This window comes from Rhea pennata, chromosome 7 (genome assembly GCF_028389875.1).
Source record: "Rhea pennata isolate bPtePen1 chromosome 7, bPtePen1.pri, whole genome shotgun sequence".
NCBI classification, from domain to species: Eukaryota; Metazoa; Chordata; class Aves; order Rheiformes; family Rheidae; genus Rhea; species Rhea pennata.
The window spans coordinates 23,447,295-23,465,011 of NC_084669.1; the positions used below are offsets into that span (position 1 = coordinate 23,447,295).

At 38.6% G+C, this 17,717-nt stretch overlaps 1 protein-coding gene across 1 annotated transcript in view; it reads left to right on the forward strand.

The window, feature by feature from the left end:
* The first annotated feature begins 337 nt into the window (after positions 1 to 337).
* The window catches only part of ZSWIM8 (zinc finger SWIM-type containing 8), a 61,692-nt gene continuing 44,312 nt past the window's right edge, over positions 338 to 17,717 (forward strand). The window contains exon 1 of the mRNA XM_062579875.1: positions 338 to 858. Coding sequence (XP_062435859.1) covers positions 681 to 858 — 178 coding nt within the window. The 5' untranslated portion in view covers positions 338 to 680. The remainder of the gene's footprint in view (positions 859 to 17,717) is intronic.

A 17,717-nucleotide genomic window follows, 5' to 3' on the forward strand; every position in this document is an offset into this window, starting at 1 on the left:
AGAGGCGGCGGCCGCCCCCCCCCCGCCCGCCCGCCCGCCCGCCCGCGCTTGCCGGCCGCCGGAGCCGCCGCCCCCCCCCCCCCCCCCCCCCCCCCCCCATGGGGCCGGAGCCGCGGCCCGCGGCCCCCCGGCGCCGCTGAGGAGCCGCCGCAGCCCCGCGCGGCGCGGGCGGAGCGCGGGCTCGCCGCGGCCGTTCGTGCGCCCCCCCCCCTCCCTCCGCCGCCCCCTGGTGGCGGGGCCGCCCGGCGGCGTCTGGCGGCGGCGTGAGCGAGGCAGAAGCCCCGGGAGCGGCGGCCTCCCGCCGCCGGGCCCGGCCGCTCCTTGCCGGGCGCGGGAAGCTGCGCGCCCGCCCCGGCTGGCGGCGTCAGCCGGCGGACTGAGCCGGCCTCGGCGCTCGGGGGACACGCGCCGCTTTTTAACTTTTTAAAGAACTCGTTTTCTGGGATTTTTACAAGCTTCTTTTGTTTTTTTTTTGTGTTGGTTTCCTGCTTCTCCCACTTCAGATAGCAACTGCGGGGTTTCTCCCGGTGTTGCAGTACGGGGATCTGAGTGGAGCTGAAATTTTAAGCGTTACAGGAGTTCTCAAGTCCATCCACCTGTTACAGTGAGCAGCGCCGGTTCTGTGTTTTTTTTTTTCTTCTCTTTTTTCTTTTTTTTCACCTCCGTGTCTGTTGGATGTAATGGAACTCATGTTTGCAGAGTGGGAGGACGGGGAGAGGTTTTCATTTGAAGACTCTGATCGCTTTGAAGAAGACTCTCTTTGTTCCTTCATCTCTGAGGCAGAGAGCCTTTGCCAAAACTGGAGAGGATGGAGGAAGCAATCAGCTGGACCCAACTCTCCGACGGTCAAAATGAAAGGTGAGGGCCCCTGGTTTCGCTGGGGTTTCCTTGCTGTGTGGGAAAGATCTGGGGCTGGGGGCTGGCGAGCGTAGAGATTTTCAGAGGAAGTGTCAACGGTGCCAACAGAAGTCAGATGTATTAAGAAGACAGTTGTTAAACAAAGGTGAGAACTGAGGAATTTATCAGAAAGTTTAAGAGAAAGTTATGTTATCTGCATGTTTTCTGTACTGTGCTTTTGTCTGAGTATGTTTTCTGAACTTGTTCTTGAAAATCTGAAAACAATTTTCTGTAAAGAAGCTGCAAACTTGGGAATAATTGTACATAGGTTTCCAGTTGCGTTGACTGAATTACACTAAGGTTTCACAGAAGATTTTACAGCTACTACAGTACTACTCATGGAGAGGCATGCAAGCCTCGTTTGTATAGAGCAGTCTATTTTTCTTGTTTGTTTCTTTATGTTTCTATTTTTTTCTCTTAAGATAACAAACTTTCTTTTGTAGTAGTAGAGCAAGAAGGCCTTAAGAAGTGACCAAGCTACAGTGTGTCTGCTCCGTAAGAGTTGTTTTATTTCCTTTCTCCTGACAGTCATTTCTTTTTGTTTGTAGATATAAAATCACGCAGTACAAGCTATTCAGAAGCTGTTTACATTGTGTGTGTATATATAATGTATATAAAAATTGTATAATGCTAACTTTTTTTTAATTGAAATGTAATTTCTCTTTTATCTTGATGCATCTTGACCCTAGAATTCAGGTAGAGTTTACACTGTGAAGAGCTAGGCATATAGTTAGCAGAAATTACACAAGCCTTTTCTCTTGTTCCTTCTATCTCCTTTCTTTTCCTTCAGTCCAGTTTCTGTACTTTTCCTGTTACTGCTGACCTTCATGACCATCAGCTGCTGTGTTAATATCTTCCTGTCTGGAACTACAAAACCTCCTTCTCTTCTGAATGTTGGCCTTATAAGAACAGAGAATGCAATTTATAATGAATTGTGCTGAAATCTGACAGTATTATGATAGAGACAAATACTTGTTTGTCACTAGATCAAGACGAGAAAGTACTTTTGCATTAACCATTGGCTTTCCAGAACAGAATAAAAATTCAATTATTGACAACTTTGAGAGCTGGTTGTAGTCCAGGATGTATAACCTCCTGTGTGTCAAACTAGTCACTGTTAGAGTGAGGGTAGGATGCAAACTGGGGGGGGGGGGGGACAAAGTTCAAGTTGAATAGGTGTTTTAATATCCTGCTGCCAAGATGCATTGATTTTAGTGTGGAACATTCTAATGGTGTAAAGAAGGTGAACAGTGTTAATATTTTGCATTTTGAAGCTATGAATCCTGAGATGCAGAAAGGATTGGGTGCAGGGCAAGTGTATAAACTGTGTGTTTTGCTTTAGGTCTTGTTGTGTACATTAACTTCCTGGATGGGACCTGGAGTATTAAAAACATACTGCTGTGGAAAAGGGGACATCACTAGTTCAGTAGAGGTGTTTGAAGCTGGTATGTGCAAGATCTGCAGGTCAGATTGATGTTTGAAAAGGTGATTATATTTGTTCAGCTCTGAGATGCCTTTTGCTGATTGTTCTTCCTTGGTTCTGTATATGATTATATGTTTTGCTGGGTCCTGTGCTAGTTTCTCTAGCTTTCTTAACTGAATTAAAAACAAGCCGTGATTGCTCTCTCTACTGTCATCCACTTGTGGCATTAAAAGAAAAATCACTTCAGAAGATTGTGCATATTCATAATTCTTGTTGTATTTCACACTGTATCAAGGTGCAGTTATTCCAGGTTCTGCAAACTTGCATGGGTAGGTTTGTATTTTTGTACTTGGTTCGCATTTTTTTAGGTATTATTTGCAGAGAGACGTAAGTCCTTTATATCAAAGTGTTTGTTTTAGAAAATAAGGCAGACGTTCCAAAAGGATATTGTTGTCTGCTTTATAGATGTTTGTTGGCAATTCCCAGGCTCTGGTCAGGGTTATTTTGAGAAGTGTGTGAGCAGGAATTCACTACTTAAGTGATTATTTATCCAGTACACAAAGTCATCCATGATATTGTCAACATGAAACAGTTACAGATGTTTTAATATACATAGCATGTTGCCAGGGTGTCTGGCCTGACTAGAGGGTCTTTCACCCTCAGGCCTGGCTTTGGATTTTAGAACACCTGTACTGATTTAACTATGTTCAACACCTGTAGGTGATAGTGTCTTTGTAGTTAGAAAAATAGCTGTTGATAACTTGCTGGATCCTGGGGTGGTCAGTTGTAAGGAGACTTCCAAAATGTGGTAATTCTAATTTCAGCTTGTGTGTTTTTATTTCCACCGTTTTACCATTTTGTGGAGGCCTGTGGTGTGGTTGTAGTGGTGTAGTTGCCTCTGCAAGCCAAAAAATCGGTTAGACCTTGATTTCTTCAATTTTGAACACTAAAGGAAAACAAAAGGAATTATGTTCTCTTAGCCTTTTCCTCCAGTTCGGCACTTAGCCTGTGTTTTGATTTGGGATCAGTCAGACAAGTTATGTAGTAGAAAGGATTTCTAGCTTTTCCAATTGTTTTGGATTTTTGAGAGTCCATTCTTCATTACTTAGTTCAAAGAGAATTGTCCTGGGACTGGCAGAAATGTTGTTGGCTTGTGATTCCTTCTCTCTAATAAAAAAAGAAAAAATAAAATAGAAAAAACAAGACAGAAACAAGAAAACCCTACCACTACTAATAGATTTCTTGCTTTTCACAACTTTGTATTTTCTTTTTGGTTGATTTTTAGTATTATGATTGTTTGATGCCAATTTTAAACAAAAGGGTTGGGGTAGCTTATTGCAAATACAGACAGAATTCTCTGCTGCGAGTAAGTGAAAAACTGAGTTACTTGCTTGCCTGGAGAAAAATGTCTGAGCTTTTCCAATATGATCCTGGGAACTGATTTGTTTATAAAATCAATTTTCTTGAGTAGTTGTATCAGAAACCTGGGACTGTAATTGATTGTGTGTTTTTTTTTCTTAATTTATTTTTCATTACCTGAACTTGTGATAAAGTCCTTACAGAAATTCTTCTAGAAAGGAGCTTTCTGTCTAGATGTAGGATCACTAATGTCAAGGAGGAATGTGTTGTGTCTGCTGTATGGATGCTGTTAGCTTTTGAGTCTGCCCTCAATCCCTACTAATTCATTTGCACTAAAATCCATAAGGAAACTTTAGCTCGTACTTCAGTTTAGATGATGTCTTTAGGAAAGCTAGTCCTTTCCAACTTAATAGTTTTGAATCTTTATTTTAGAAATACCTTGTTTTCACTTTAGACAGTCTTGATTGCTTGCTTTTTCCCTATTTTTATTTTGTTTTATTTTGATGATAACGCTTGTAACTGATATTTGGTCTTTGCCTGTGTATAATATTGATTAGAAGCTTTCACATGGACTAGCTGAAAATAGGGAACAGGCAGATAGTGAATTCATCACTGAAGTTACATGAATAGGTGTTTTGAAGAGCAATGTCTTTGCAGTGTTTTTAGAAACCAGTCAGTTCCTCAGATTGGTTTGTGGCTCCTACTGTATCAAGTTACATTACTTGATTTATTTAGTACCAATGTATTACTCTTCTACCAATGACTGCACTCGCTTGCATTTTCTCTAGGTTTCTATGCATTTTTTTGTTTTCTAGAGAACATTTTCGTTATGAAAGCCATTATGGTCCTGTGACTTCTTTCTTTGCTTTATAAAAATAATTGCTTTTTTTTTTTTTTTTTTTTTTTTTTGCAGTTGAAATAAGTCCTGTGTTTTTGCAAAGGTTTTCTGATAAATTATCTTCATGGAATGATTTTTGTGACAGAGGGCTTAAAGTCAGAGTAAACATTCAAGTACATTCATCCTCCTCCATACCCACTATAGCTTTATTTCTTCTTGAAAGTTCCAAACCTTTTCCCACCTTTCTCACTTGTTTTACAATTTAAAAATGAATATTTACCAAACGCTTTAGAGGTTGCTGTAAATAACTGCTAAGTAGTATGTTCACAATTTTTTCTACTCAGTTTGTATTTATTCTTTCACACCAGCTTCTACTGGAAGCATGCTGATGAGTTGTGTTAAAACTATTTTCAATAGGTAGCTAGTGAAAAACCTTGATCTCCCTCCCTCCCCCATCCACCCATTCCAACTGTAAGCTTGAACCATCACAAAGGTTGTGGCAAAAGCCCTCAAACTAAACTAAGAACTGCAGGCAGTGATCTCCTAGAAAACATTCTCATTCTCCAGATACAGAGGGTTATGGTAGCGTTCTTGAAAATTGTGTGTTGTAAGACATATGTATAATGCTGTTAGGTGATAATGCGAAATTCAAAGCTTCTTCTAAACTGCTAGGAAAACTCATTAAGTAAATTTGAGGCAGAGCACCTTAAAAAATACAAGCTACGGAGATGGACTATTTGGCATAGAATAGATATAGGCTGAGGTGAAGATATGATCGGTTTAGGAAAAAAACCTGATCAAAGTCTGAACAGTATCTATAGTGGTAAAATGACAACGACTGGTTTTCATTAATTAATAAGGACAAAGAATAAATAGCTTGAAGAGTAAAGCTGCTTCCTCAAGATTGCCCGTAACTGCTTAACTCTAGCACAAAAAATAATTGTGAAAAGACAGCAGCAGAAATGCATATGCATTTGAAAGAAATACTTTCAAATTCATATTGTAGTCTTCAGACTTCTGTTCTTCTCAGAGAAGAATGTTGGTGTCATCCGAAGTATCCTCTCTTTGAGCCTGGTGAAGCTGAAAACGAAGACTGTGGTTAGCTGCTATTTTGCTACTGACAATTACCACGTATTATAAGGCTAGAATTTATTTTTATTTTTATTTATTTATTTATTTATTTTACTTCCAAGTGGTATTGAGAGGGATATTATGTAATCAACCTACACTTTGGGGAGATACTGATGTAATGCATTTTTTTTTTAATGTAATACAACACATGACAAATCTACTTTAGCTCAAATATAATTATAATTGGAGGTATATCTAAATTCACTAATAACATTAAAAACCTCAAAACAATAACTATACAAGTCATGTATAGCTGCTTAATGACTTTCTTTACAGAAGCAATAGAATTAAGAATTGAAATGTGAGATGATACCACAAATGCTTATGAAATGAGCAGAGATGAATGGTCTAAAGAGAAAAGGTCTTTGTGGTAATGTGAGAGAGAAGACTCAGTTGCTAGCAAGAAATATGTTTCTCTACATTTTCTTGCCCTAGTAAAGGAGTTTCACATATTTTTGAACTATAACCCAATGTATATTATAACAGCGGTTGGTAATGCTGTTGGCTCTCTCTCTGTGTGTATAGCAGCAACAGAAGCTCAAGTTGAGGAATGGCTTGTTGGAGTATGTGTTGTAATACAAGGTAGAAACGGGGTGTTGTAGGTTCGTTAGAGTGGAAAATACTGCAGACAAACTCTAGAGACAGTCGTTTATCAAGACTGGCATAATTAAATATATTGCTTCAGAGATGACATGAGGATTTCAGAGATGTCTAGAAGTTTCCACGAAACAAAAAGTTGCTTTACAATGTAGTGATACGTCTTTTTGATGAATGATGAGATGAATGGCTCTCGCACATTTGTGTCATTTGCTTTCTACTGTGCTTTTTTGAGATAGTTGAATGTGCATACTCCCTTCTCTGAGAATGAGTATGGAAGAGACCACATAACGGAGTTAACAAGGAGGCCTGGGTTTGTTTTATTTTTTTCTACAGAGATTTTAAAGGACCAATTCAATTTTAACTCTAATGTTGTCTCCTGACCTCTTGCTTTAAATAGACTTCTCTTCCCCCTTAGAAGTCTTGCACATTCTTTCTGTTTCTTAGTTTCTCATCTTTCTACTGGGAAGCCTTCCTAGATTCCATGGTGTTTTCTTTTCGTGTTTGTTTTCTTCTTCCTTTCACCTTCAGGAGGTCCTGATGCTGCTGAATGACCAGAGATCGCAGATGCTGTATTTGAATCTCGAGCTTACTGGGACTGTAGGAGTTATCCTGCTCTGTGGTGTGCCTAGCTGTAGGGGAGCAAGGAGAAGGATCCAGGTTTGGTCCTTGGCTCTGAGTTGTGCTCTTCCTTTGTTTCCTATCTCTTTTTGTATCTTCCTCTTTTTTTTCCTTTCACCTGTTTTAATTGCTAAAAAGTGGGGTTTATTTTTATCCATTTATTTTTTACCTACAGATAGTTAGTTCTGTCCTGAGATTAAAAAAAAAAAAAAAAAAAAAGTGAAGATAAGACACCTCATTTTTTGTCTCAAGCTAAACCTCCTCAAGTTTGAAGTGTTGGTTGTCTGGGCAAACATAATTCTGTAACAAAACACTAATATCTTTTGTTCATTCAGTATTTTACTTCAGGATAACTCAGGTTAAAATGGAACCTTTTCTTTCAGTGCTCAAATATGCTTTTATTGCTTATGTCACTCCTTTGAATGCTAACAGCAAAAGTTATTTGCTTTGTTAAGTTAATCTGTTTGAATTCATATATAATTTGTACTCTGAGCAGAAGAGCAACAAGAAACTGATTTTGTGTATCTTACACCATTAGTGTGTGTTTTGTGTCTGGAGCTATGTCCCCATTGCGTGCCTGGAGTCACCCTTTGAAATAGCAGTGAGAAATAAAACTGAAAAAAAACTTGCTGCTGCTTCTGGAGTGTTGCTGATAAAGGGCAAAAGAGATAAGAGCTACTTCTTGGTTGTTTTTTGATAAATTCTATAAAATGTAGGAGATGATGTAATTCCTACTTTGATGAAAACTCTGGAAGATTTTTAAATTACGGCTTGGTTAGCCATGAAGTACATCTTCATCACCAGACAAATTACTCAGTATAGAATCCACATTTTCTGCGTCTGCTTCTGAAGAGTTAAGGTCCTATAAAGTGAGTGAGGCTTTCTGAATTGTCGCCTGACCATTAGAGGTTTCTGTGAAAGTTGCTCACGTCTAAAAAGTGATTGGAAGTGTCAAGATCTCAAACAGGCTTATTCAATATGCAGAGATGACCCAGTAGCCTCATAAACTGAATTGAGCTATTACCAGTCATATCTTGCTCTGTATTTGTGTTGCCTCTAGTCTAAATGTAGTGGTATGGTCCGTGTGCTTGAAGAGCCATTAGATAAATGCAATTTAATATGCAAGTTTAAAACTGTAGAATTCTAGTTCAGTTTGAGGAAGAGCAACAAAGCTATAGCCTAAACCATATACAGAAAAATAGCGCTTTTCATACAGTGTGTATGTTTATTGCAGCTTTCGTGAGAAAAGAACTGTAGGCATAAAGAAGTGAACTGATCAGACTTATCAAAATGTATTTTCTAATATAATATACAGAAAGTATTTTCTTTTCCTTCATACTAGTCCTGGAAATAAACTCGGATGTTGACTTGTGACTGTTTCTCTCCCTTCCCCCCTGGAAGTGGTACATACTCGAATCCATGTCTGATTTTGTAGTGTTGGGATAACTACGCTGAAATTGAAGGGAAATGTGTATGTATTATTGATACTGTTCTCAGGCAGTGCCTTACCATGTCAAAGGTCATAGGGTGTTCTTAAAAACCAAGCAAGTAAACAAAGAAGCTTTCCACTCTGCTCCCCCTGCCCTACCCCTAAAAAAAAAAACACACCTCTGTGTGTGTGTGTGTGTATATATATATATATATATATATATATATATACATATATATATATATATATATATGCACCTTTGAGGGAACTGAAATGGAGTTTGGACAAGATCTCTCACGCCAGTTATTAAACCAGGAACAGAAACCATCTCCTGTTAAGTGTCTGTTGTCCTAGTTATTATACATTACTTTGTTCCAGAGGAAGAAAGGAATGCATAGCTTCAAAAGATATTTTACATGATTTAATGAACTTTTGGAGTAAATGTTTGGCTATTTAGACTATTTGTAATTAATTTTGATATAATACTTCTTGTTTTCATGTCTTTAAGTAACATACCCAAAAAATCAAAAACAATTTATTCCTTAGTTCTTAAAGTGTAGGAATTTTTTTAAGATGTCATTGGTTGGTTTGGACTGACAACTCATTTCTCTCACTAAAGTCTGAAATCCAGTAATGAGTGTGTCATGGCTAGAAGTAATTTTTTCAAATTTATTTTAATGTGCTTGATCATTATTGTTTTCCCTTCCCTCCTCCTCCTCCTCTGTGTTCCTATCCTACCTTGAAAAGCAAAATTCAAAACATGTATTTCAAGTAGATAACCTATTAGGCCTAGATTTTATTTTTTAAGATTAAAATGTTATGATGCCTAATGTACAAAATATTTAAAATATTAGTTCTAATGTTATAATTTCATGTCACACCTTTCTATGGTATCTCCTTTGATGTTGTGTAGCCTTGGGCAATGACTATATGTCTACCACTATGTCTACCTATATGACTATATGTTTACCAGCTAGAAGGTTTTCATTCTGCTATAACCTGCATGGGTTTGGATAGATTCTTTCTTCTTTATTTCTTTATCTGCAGAACGGCAATAACATCCTGGCAAGGCTGTGGATAGTGTACCTCTTAATAGTTGTGTAGCATCTTTAACAGAAAATACTGAAACTGATGTCTTACCTGACCTTATTTTTTGATGGTTCATTAAATATTGTTGGCAAGGCTTACAAAAACTCTGCTTAGTTCATCTGTATTTGCCTCCATGCAGCTGGAAATCTGGTATTTTTGAAATGAATGAAATAAAGGAACTCTGTCAGGCTATGATACACTTATTACTTAAAATCACCTGGAACTTCAGAAGTTGAAAAAAGTGATGCTGCAAAAAGTGGTTTTAATAAAATATTGTTGCTATTGTGAATCATTATTAGTGCTTCTAGATTACTCCAACAAAAAGTAAAAAATGTTAGTATTTAACAGTATAAATTAGGAGATGGTCAAACATGCTTAATATATATATGTTCAGTTGGCAAATCTGTGTGCTGATTTTTCAATATTTGTATAAAACTCTACTGGTGTGTGATCAGCACTGAAAAATTTCTGATGTTAAGACATCCTTTTTCCACGGGAGAGGGAAACCTGAAAAGAGTGCAGGGATAGAGCCTTTAAACAAATTCTTAGCATCCTTCGTTCAGCTGCAACTAGAGGACCTGCATTATTTCTTGATGTCTCAATGTCTTTTATAGCTTTCTTTTGTCCACTGGGTTTAGTTCTATGGCTGTGAGGTATGCAGCAGCTTTCAAGCTGCTTTTTGATATGGAATAAGGATTGGTCTGTACATGAAAGAGAAAAGATAAATGGATGAGATGGGGAGGGCAGAATCTGTCCTCAGAAGACAGCCTTTCCCTTCATGGGAGGAAAGTTGGATGTTGCAGTGCAGGGGGTGGGAATTGACTGGAGAGAATGAAAAGGAGGGAGGTCAGAGCCTAAAAATGATGTAGAGAAAGGTGGCCACTTCTCTTACAAAAATACAGATCGATGGTGTGATAAAAGCAATCTTACCCAAAATCTATCTGTAAGTAATGAGAATCTTTGCAGGGAGGCATCCAGCTGTGCCTGTTTCTTGCAAGTTAAGACACTTATGAGGTGACTTGGTAAAACATTGGGCTGGTAAGCATGTGGGCCACCATATCTGTCTTCCTCTTCTGTTTACAGAGGTAAAACATTTAGATAGACAAGGATCATTCTTTGCCATTCAAAAATACTGATAAAGATTAGTAATTTACTGGTGGAGCTCTGAGAAGAAAATACCAGTTTTCAAAAATCAGATTAGTATGGTTCTTTGTGGCTTTTTCTGTTCATTTTTTTTCTCTTTAGATAAACTTCTGGAAAAAATTAATTTCAGCTTTTCTATTTATTAGGCCTAAGATCTTTAAAGATGCTGCTTTGAGTACATCTTCCCATCCAGAACTGAAGAATGGGAAAAGTGAGGCAGCCTTAAAGTAAATGTGACCAAGTTACCATCTGCTATTTTTTCCCCTAAGATATATTTATTAAAACAATGCCTACATGTAGCTAAACAATTATTACTGGCATCCTGTCAATATATGTGACAGATCCAGATTCCTCCTTGAAGTACAGAAAAGTTTGCTGAACCAGTGAATATTCAGTATTACAGTGTGATCTTATGGAATGTGTCTGCGTCTTTGTTTCTTGTGCTTGTAGGACTTGAGTTTTTCCTGTTCTTAGTATATGTTTGCCTGACTTTGTATATTAACAAATTATGATTCCTAGGAACTTAATCTTTAATTTTTTTTTCTTTATTAAAAATACTATACTAGAATTCTTAATTTGTAAATTTGCATCTGTCTCATCCTCTAGAGATGATGCACAAACTTGAATCCTCATTAATCCATGTTTGAGGCTAATCAAATAGCTTGATGATGGCTTGAATGCTTAAGCTCCATACTTTTATGAAGCACTGATTGCTAATGAATAAAACTATTGGTAGCAATTTGACCTGTAAACTTCATGGTAGTCTTATTGGTGAGTTAAAATGTAACTAACAACTGTAACAATGATATGACAACATCTGAGAGTCTAGTACCATTGTAGAGTCTGTAAAAGATACCAGTTAATAATTTTCTGGAGTTGTTCACAGTCCCTGCTGCATAGTGTATGTGATTCTATTTGCTACCTCCTTTTAGGTCAGTAAATGCTGAGGTGGGAGAAAAATAAATTATATTTGTGCATTTGTTTAGCAGAGCTAGCTAGAGGGACCAGGTGAAAATATTTGTGGCTTACACCTGCAGCTGACTTTCGTGCTTGGCTTGAGGGAGGGTGATCTTACCCGGATAAGTTAGCTGAGCATGAGCCGGATTGCCTCTGGAAATTTTCATTTACTAATTGATTGCATTTAAAGCAGTAGTGAGCAAGTAGTGAGCAAGGGTCAGCTAAGCTGCTTATCTTTCTCAAGGGCAGGGAGTTAGTTTTTCCTGGCTGGTTATGAGCAGCAAATGTTTGCAGGTTTCTGGAGATATTTTCAAGGATGGTTGGCTTTGCCTCAGTCTTGTGCTGTAGGAGAGGTCTTATGCATCAGTCTAAGCAGACCCATGCAATGGAGTGTATTTAATCAATGCTTCACTGTTTTTGAGGGCTGCTTTTGTTGTTATTTTGTGCACTGAAAATGATAATGTGCTTGTAACTGGTTCCTCCTCTTTAAATGTTCTACAGCTGCTTGCTTATTAGCTATAGTCTTCAGTGCTCACTTTTGGGACTTGCACACAGCATCTCTTCCCTTTGTTCCCTCTGTGGGGGAAGAAGGGGAAACGGAAGGGAAATATATTTCCTATTAGAGGAGGAACTTCCTCCAACCACAGGATCCCAAGAAGTGGTCCGATGCTCTTAGCATGAGGAAGCGTGATTGTTGCGGCAGGAGGGAGCCCGCGGCAGGCTGAGGGCTGCTGGCTTGGGAAGCCCGTGCGGGCTGTCCGGCTGCTGCACTGCCCCTCTGAGCTGCAGGGGAGAGCCTGGAGCTGAGGGACGTCGCTGGGCGAGCTTGTAACTTCCCACAAAGCACTAGACCTGGGGTTGGACTTGGGAAGATACTTGCATCTTATTTTGCTTGCTGACAGATGTTTATTTTATTTATTTATTTATTTATTTATTTTTTGCTAGAGGTGAGAATACCTTTTAACAACTATCAGATCCTTGATTATTTTTTTCAGACAGTGGCTTTCCCTTAAGGCCTGATAGAATTGGCTTGATCTCATTCTGATATGCTCAGTAATGTGATACTTTGGTGTTTGCCAGTGCACTTGTTTGGAGGACAAGTCATACTGCACTAGGATTTAGATGCAGGAAAGAAGCTAGTTTAAGATTAATTTTGCATGTAATTCTTAAGGATGGATACTGGTGGTAGAGCGCAGCACAGTAAATAGTTGCATGGTGTTTTGTAAGGCTTCAGCATTTGAACATACCAGTATTTCTTGATAGATGCTCAGTTGTGATGCAGTCTGACTTTTTTTGATTTATGTTGTCTCATATGTTTTGAAAAAAATAACTGATTCTTAATAGTCTTTGTAACACTTCTTTTTTTGTCATCAGATACAGTAGAATATTTTGAATTTTAAGACCTCAAAATACCTTGCATAGATCAAGAGTGGGAATAAGTGGTAGCACCGAGTCTTCCTATTCATGAGCAGGAGCTGTTTGATCTCTGTGCTCTGAATACACAATCCAGGTTATGCAGTATGATGTCTGCGTGGAGCGAAAGCGAGAGGAGTAGCAGTGCAGGGAGAATGACTAGCCTGAAGCCGTTCTGCTTCATCAGCTTTAGAGTTATTTTGAATGCAAGCTGCCCAATTTGTCATGAAACCTTGGCCAGTGCTGGCAGGAATATAGTGTTTTGTAGCACTGTCTTATCTTGCTTTACAAAAATCTGTTATTCATTTTAGGATTTCTAACTGCTGTGGGTTGTTTGCCCTGGCTGCCTTTTTAATTAATTTGTGTTTTTTAGGGAGGGAAATTGAAGGGTGAGACTGGATTAAGAATTTTCTTGCCTGAATTTCCAGAAGAGGTTGTCAACCTGTGAATGCTGCATTGCCTACCTAATGTTCGCATTACAGTTTTGGATCTCAATCATGCTAGAGTGGGTGAGAGTTGAGAAAAGAGCTTATCAAATTTTTGCTCTTGAGATTTGGAGCTTATGAGGGTCAAATAGATCTCATCTAGCTTGCCTGTATCATTCATAAGACATCAGCATAATATCAAATACTCCAATTTCATCAGCAGAGTCTTCTGCAAACGACTTTCATAGTTAACGGACAGGAGAAGCAATAGAGTTGCATGGAAAACGCAGCTTTCCTTTCTGAGCTGGATTTGACTTGTCAGAACTTCTCCAAACACACCTGCTCAGAGCAGATGCTGTCTGTAGTTTACTACACGTACTTCGTATGCGTTTGCAACAGAATCTTCGGCAGAACTTTTGTATGTGACATCGTTACACTAGAGTCTTAGGAATTTGAGTTTAGAGCAGTGTGTAGGTGTTCCTGTCCTGGAGTTCAGAAAACATGGATTTTGATTTCATCTTTATTTCCCCCTTGGTTATTAAATGTAACATTTAGCTTCCCATTATTGGATTATCCTGAAGTTCTAAAGACTCAGTTCAAGTGTGCTTTTCTAGAGATCTGGTTTCTAGTACACCATGTTGTAACTATGATGCTTTAAGGACATCAGGCAAGGAAGGGAATCTCTCCTTCAAGCAGGAGACCTGTGGAGTGCAGAAAAAGTTTTATATGCAAGTCCTTATTCAGTTTACTAATTGCAAGACAAGCTTTGAGGGATGATTACACAGTGAGTTCTCTGCTTTGTGATTAAAGTTTACTTGGGCATCTCAAAACTCTTTAGCTATATTCAGTAGTGGTGAAAGGAGGAATAACACAACAGGAGTGATTTTCGTATCAACATCTCATGCTGCACTGAAGGGAGAATTCTTTTTTTTTTTTTTTTTCCTCTCTTTTTTCTCTCAAAGTATTTTTGCTGATACAGGGAAATTGAAAATGAAGTTGTGAGGGGTAAAAGCAAACAACTGCTCCAAAAAGTATAGCAAGAACCATGCCTCCATCTTCACATACATTGGAGCTTCTTGTCTTGAAAAGGTGTTTCTTGCCTCATTTTCTAAAAAGTGTACTAGCAGAAGACATCAGCCATTTCCTTCTGATTCAGGCCTGTTCAGTAGTCCTCAGTGCTTTGGATATTCCCTGGTAATGCTAGTACTGTATTACTCAGTAAACTTGTAATTTTTCCATTTTGATTAAGTTGTGACAAGAGTAATAGTAGCCCCACTGACCACTTCTTGCGGTAGGACTGTGGCAGTCATATTTTGTGCATTGAAAGAATGTTTGAGAGTCGTTTTTTGGAAGTTCCAAAATAAATTTCTTTCGGGGATGTCAGCAAGGTGATCTTTTGAGTGGCTGGTCTGGCTGTTAGGGGACGTTAAGCTTGCTGGCCGTGTCTCTCAGGTGCTCGGCCTGTGTGGCACAGGGTTAACTGTTCAGATTCTCAGGGAAGAATCTAATTTGAACACAACACAGGAAGAAAAACCATTTTCTCACAAATCTGTCTAAAAATCAGTGGCAGTAGATGCTCTGTGTATTACAATGTGATTTGCAGGCTAATATATGAACCCCTACTGATCATCAGTGGTTGCTTCCTCTTTTCAACATTTAGCCTTAAAAGAAGGAGCAGTGGAAGGTTTTTCTGCTGGTGACATGGGAGCAGGAAGAAATGAAGAGTTCCTGTAGGGAAACTGGGGACCTGGCTGTGGGATTTTTGGCATATTATTACTGATTTAAACTCATAGTGAGTTTAGGGTTCTTGGACCTTGCACACAGATCATGCATCTTCTGAGTTTTAATTCTCTGATCAGATATTGGGATAGGATTATTAAGCTTAACCAGCTTTCTTTTCAGAGGATTTTTTATGCCTTCTGAAATCTTTCGGATGAGTTATCAGAAATTGGCATGACACTTGAAAACTGTTATCTAGATAAAGTACTTTTTAACTCTGTCTAATACTGAAACAACGGCCAGTAAGACCCTGCTTGGAGTAGGAGTTGAGCTCAGTATGTAGGATCCTTCTGCTGTTAGTTGCTTGGCTGCTTTAACAAAAGTTGTTTTGGGATGCAGTCTCTGTACTTTATCCTAGCAGGAAGGTGATACTGTTTTTTAAAAGGACAGCAAAGTTAGATGAGCATTTTTTTTATATATATATTTTTAAAACTCTGTCCGTGATGGTGTAAATAACCGTCATGAAATGGATTTGTCAGAATTTTTTTTTTTTAAACTCACAGGACCAGAATGGGAACTGCGAGACTGAATAGGTTTGAACTTACTGACACTTGGAAAAGCAGCTATCCGCCCAAATCCACAGTGTGATAGTTTTTAGTATTTTATGTTGCAAATCTCCCACGACTGGTGTGCAAAGTAAAAAATTAATGCTATTCTTTGATGTTTTAATGCATGTTAAAGTCTGCCTTATGGAAAAACTCGCTTTTGCTTCCTCAAGTGTCTTAGTCTTGGAGATAGAAGTCATGGTGTCAGGATATATTTTTATATATTTAGATAAATGATGTACTTACATGATTTTGAGGGGAAATACAAATGCAGCAACACAAGGATAGTTTGAGCCATCAAATATTTTGGCTATATATGAGTGCTGCTTATGATACACTGTTAGGCAATTTTCAGAAACCAAACTAAGCTTAGATTTGACTCTGCTGTGGCTTTTGCTATAACTGGCAGAGACTTCGGGGATGAATTGGGCACCTTCTTCTGATAAAATTAGTCTTTTTTGCATTGGATAAAGCAATAAATAAGCATTCTTAAAATCTGATTGTGATGGTTTTAATGGAATTTGTGTGGTAATAGGTGCTGCAGCTTGTCAATCAACGGTGAGGTTTCCAGTTCTGGACCATAATCTGTATATCTGGGATTTGTATTTTTATCAGTTGTTGGTTATGAATCTTTCTTATCCAGTACATACGAGTGAAAAAGTTTTGTTACTTATTTATCTTCTTAACTATTTTATACAAAAAAATGTCATTTTGTGACTTAGGACTGATGTAGGCCTACCCAAATTCTTCTTTTTCCTTTCAAAGTGGTCTTATATACCTCTGTATTTCCTGCTCCACTTCATTTTTCTCAGTATAATTTCACCTCTGCCGAATGGTTATGGAAACCAGACAGAGCTGTATCACTGCAGGTGGGGAAATAATAAGTGTATGAGTCCTAACACAGAGCCTGTTACAATTTTGCTGCCGTTGGTAGCCTTGCGGGGGTGGTGGTAGGGGAAGAGAAGGAAGATGAAAACGGCAAACGAGGAGTAGATCTGTTTTTAAACTTAGAAGATGTATTTTATTGATAGCTTTTCTTCCTGAAAGTTCGCAACTATTTACAGGCGCTAATAAAGCCTACGTGAAGGTTTTACAGGTAAATTACATGAACAGAAAAACACAACCTGAAAACATTGATAGTCTTTCATTTGTTTTATTTCATGGGCAAATTAATATACTAGTGATTCAGACTGAATCTTTATTTGGTCTTTGGGACTTTTTTCTTGTATGGTGATCACTTAGTTTTTTTTCTATGGCTATGTTTTCAGTAAAAAAATAAAAATTCTTTTTCTTTTTTTCAACAAAGAGAAAAAGCATCTTGCTGTACAACCCTAATGGGGAATACATAAGCAGGCATTTTTCCCCTCTGGCAGGCTTTGCCTGATACACCTGATGGTTACATTACAGTGCCTTGTCACTGCGATTTTTCTAGATCAGGTTAGCTGCACTTGCTAGCCTGTTCTGGGTATGTGCATATTTGAAAAGTATTTTTATGTTTTTTAGAGAGAGCAAAACTGAACGAGCTCTCAGGTCAGAGTTCTGCCTCCAGTTGTCTTTTCTGAACAAGCTTAACAAGCAGTCCCTCAGCGGCAGTGTTCCTAGCATCCTTTCTCCGTCTCCTGAGCCCTCGTCTCGTGTTCTCTGACCTTCTTCTATTTTTCCATCTCAGCATCTGGAAAACTTGTATAGATGTATTTGGCTAAGGAGTTTCGTCTAGAATCTACTGCTCTGCATTTGTTATTGCAGCTGGCTTTGTTAATGCTGAGGTGCTTTGCAAAGCACTGCTTTGGAGTGGGTAGACTCCGAGAAACAGATTGCTGAAAGTTTATTCTGACTTGGTAGAGGAACTACTCTACTGAGTAGTTTAGGAACCTGAAACAAATATCCTCACGTCCGTTTGCTTACTCTGTAAAATGAAGATAAGCCCCTACATTTTAGCGATACTGTGGTTTGTTGGATTTTTTTCACAAAGAGCTTTGTGACAATCCCCTGCCCTGGATGTTCCAGGATGGCCTGGAATTCTTAATCTGCAAGAGAGGAACGCTCGCTGAAGAGGCGTCGGAGTCAGTAC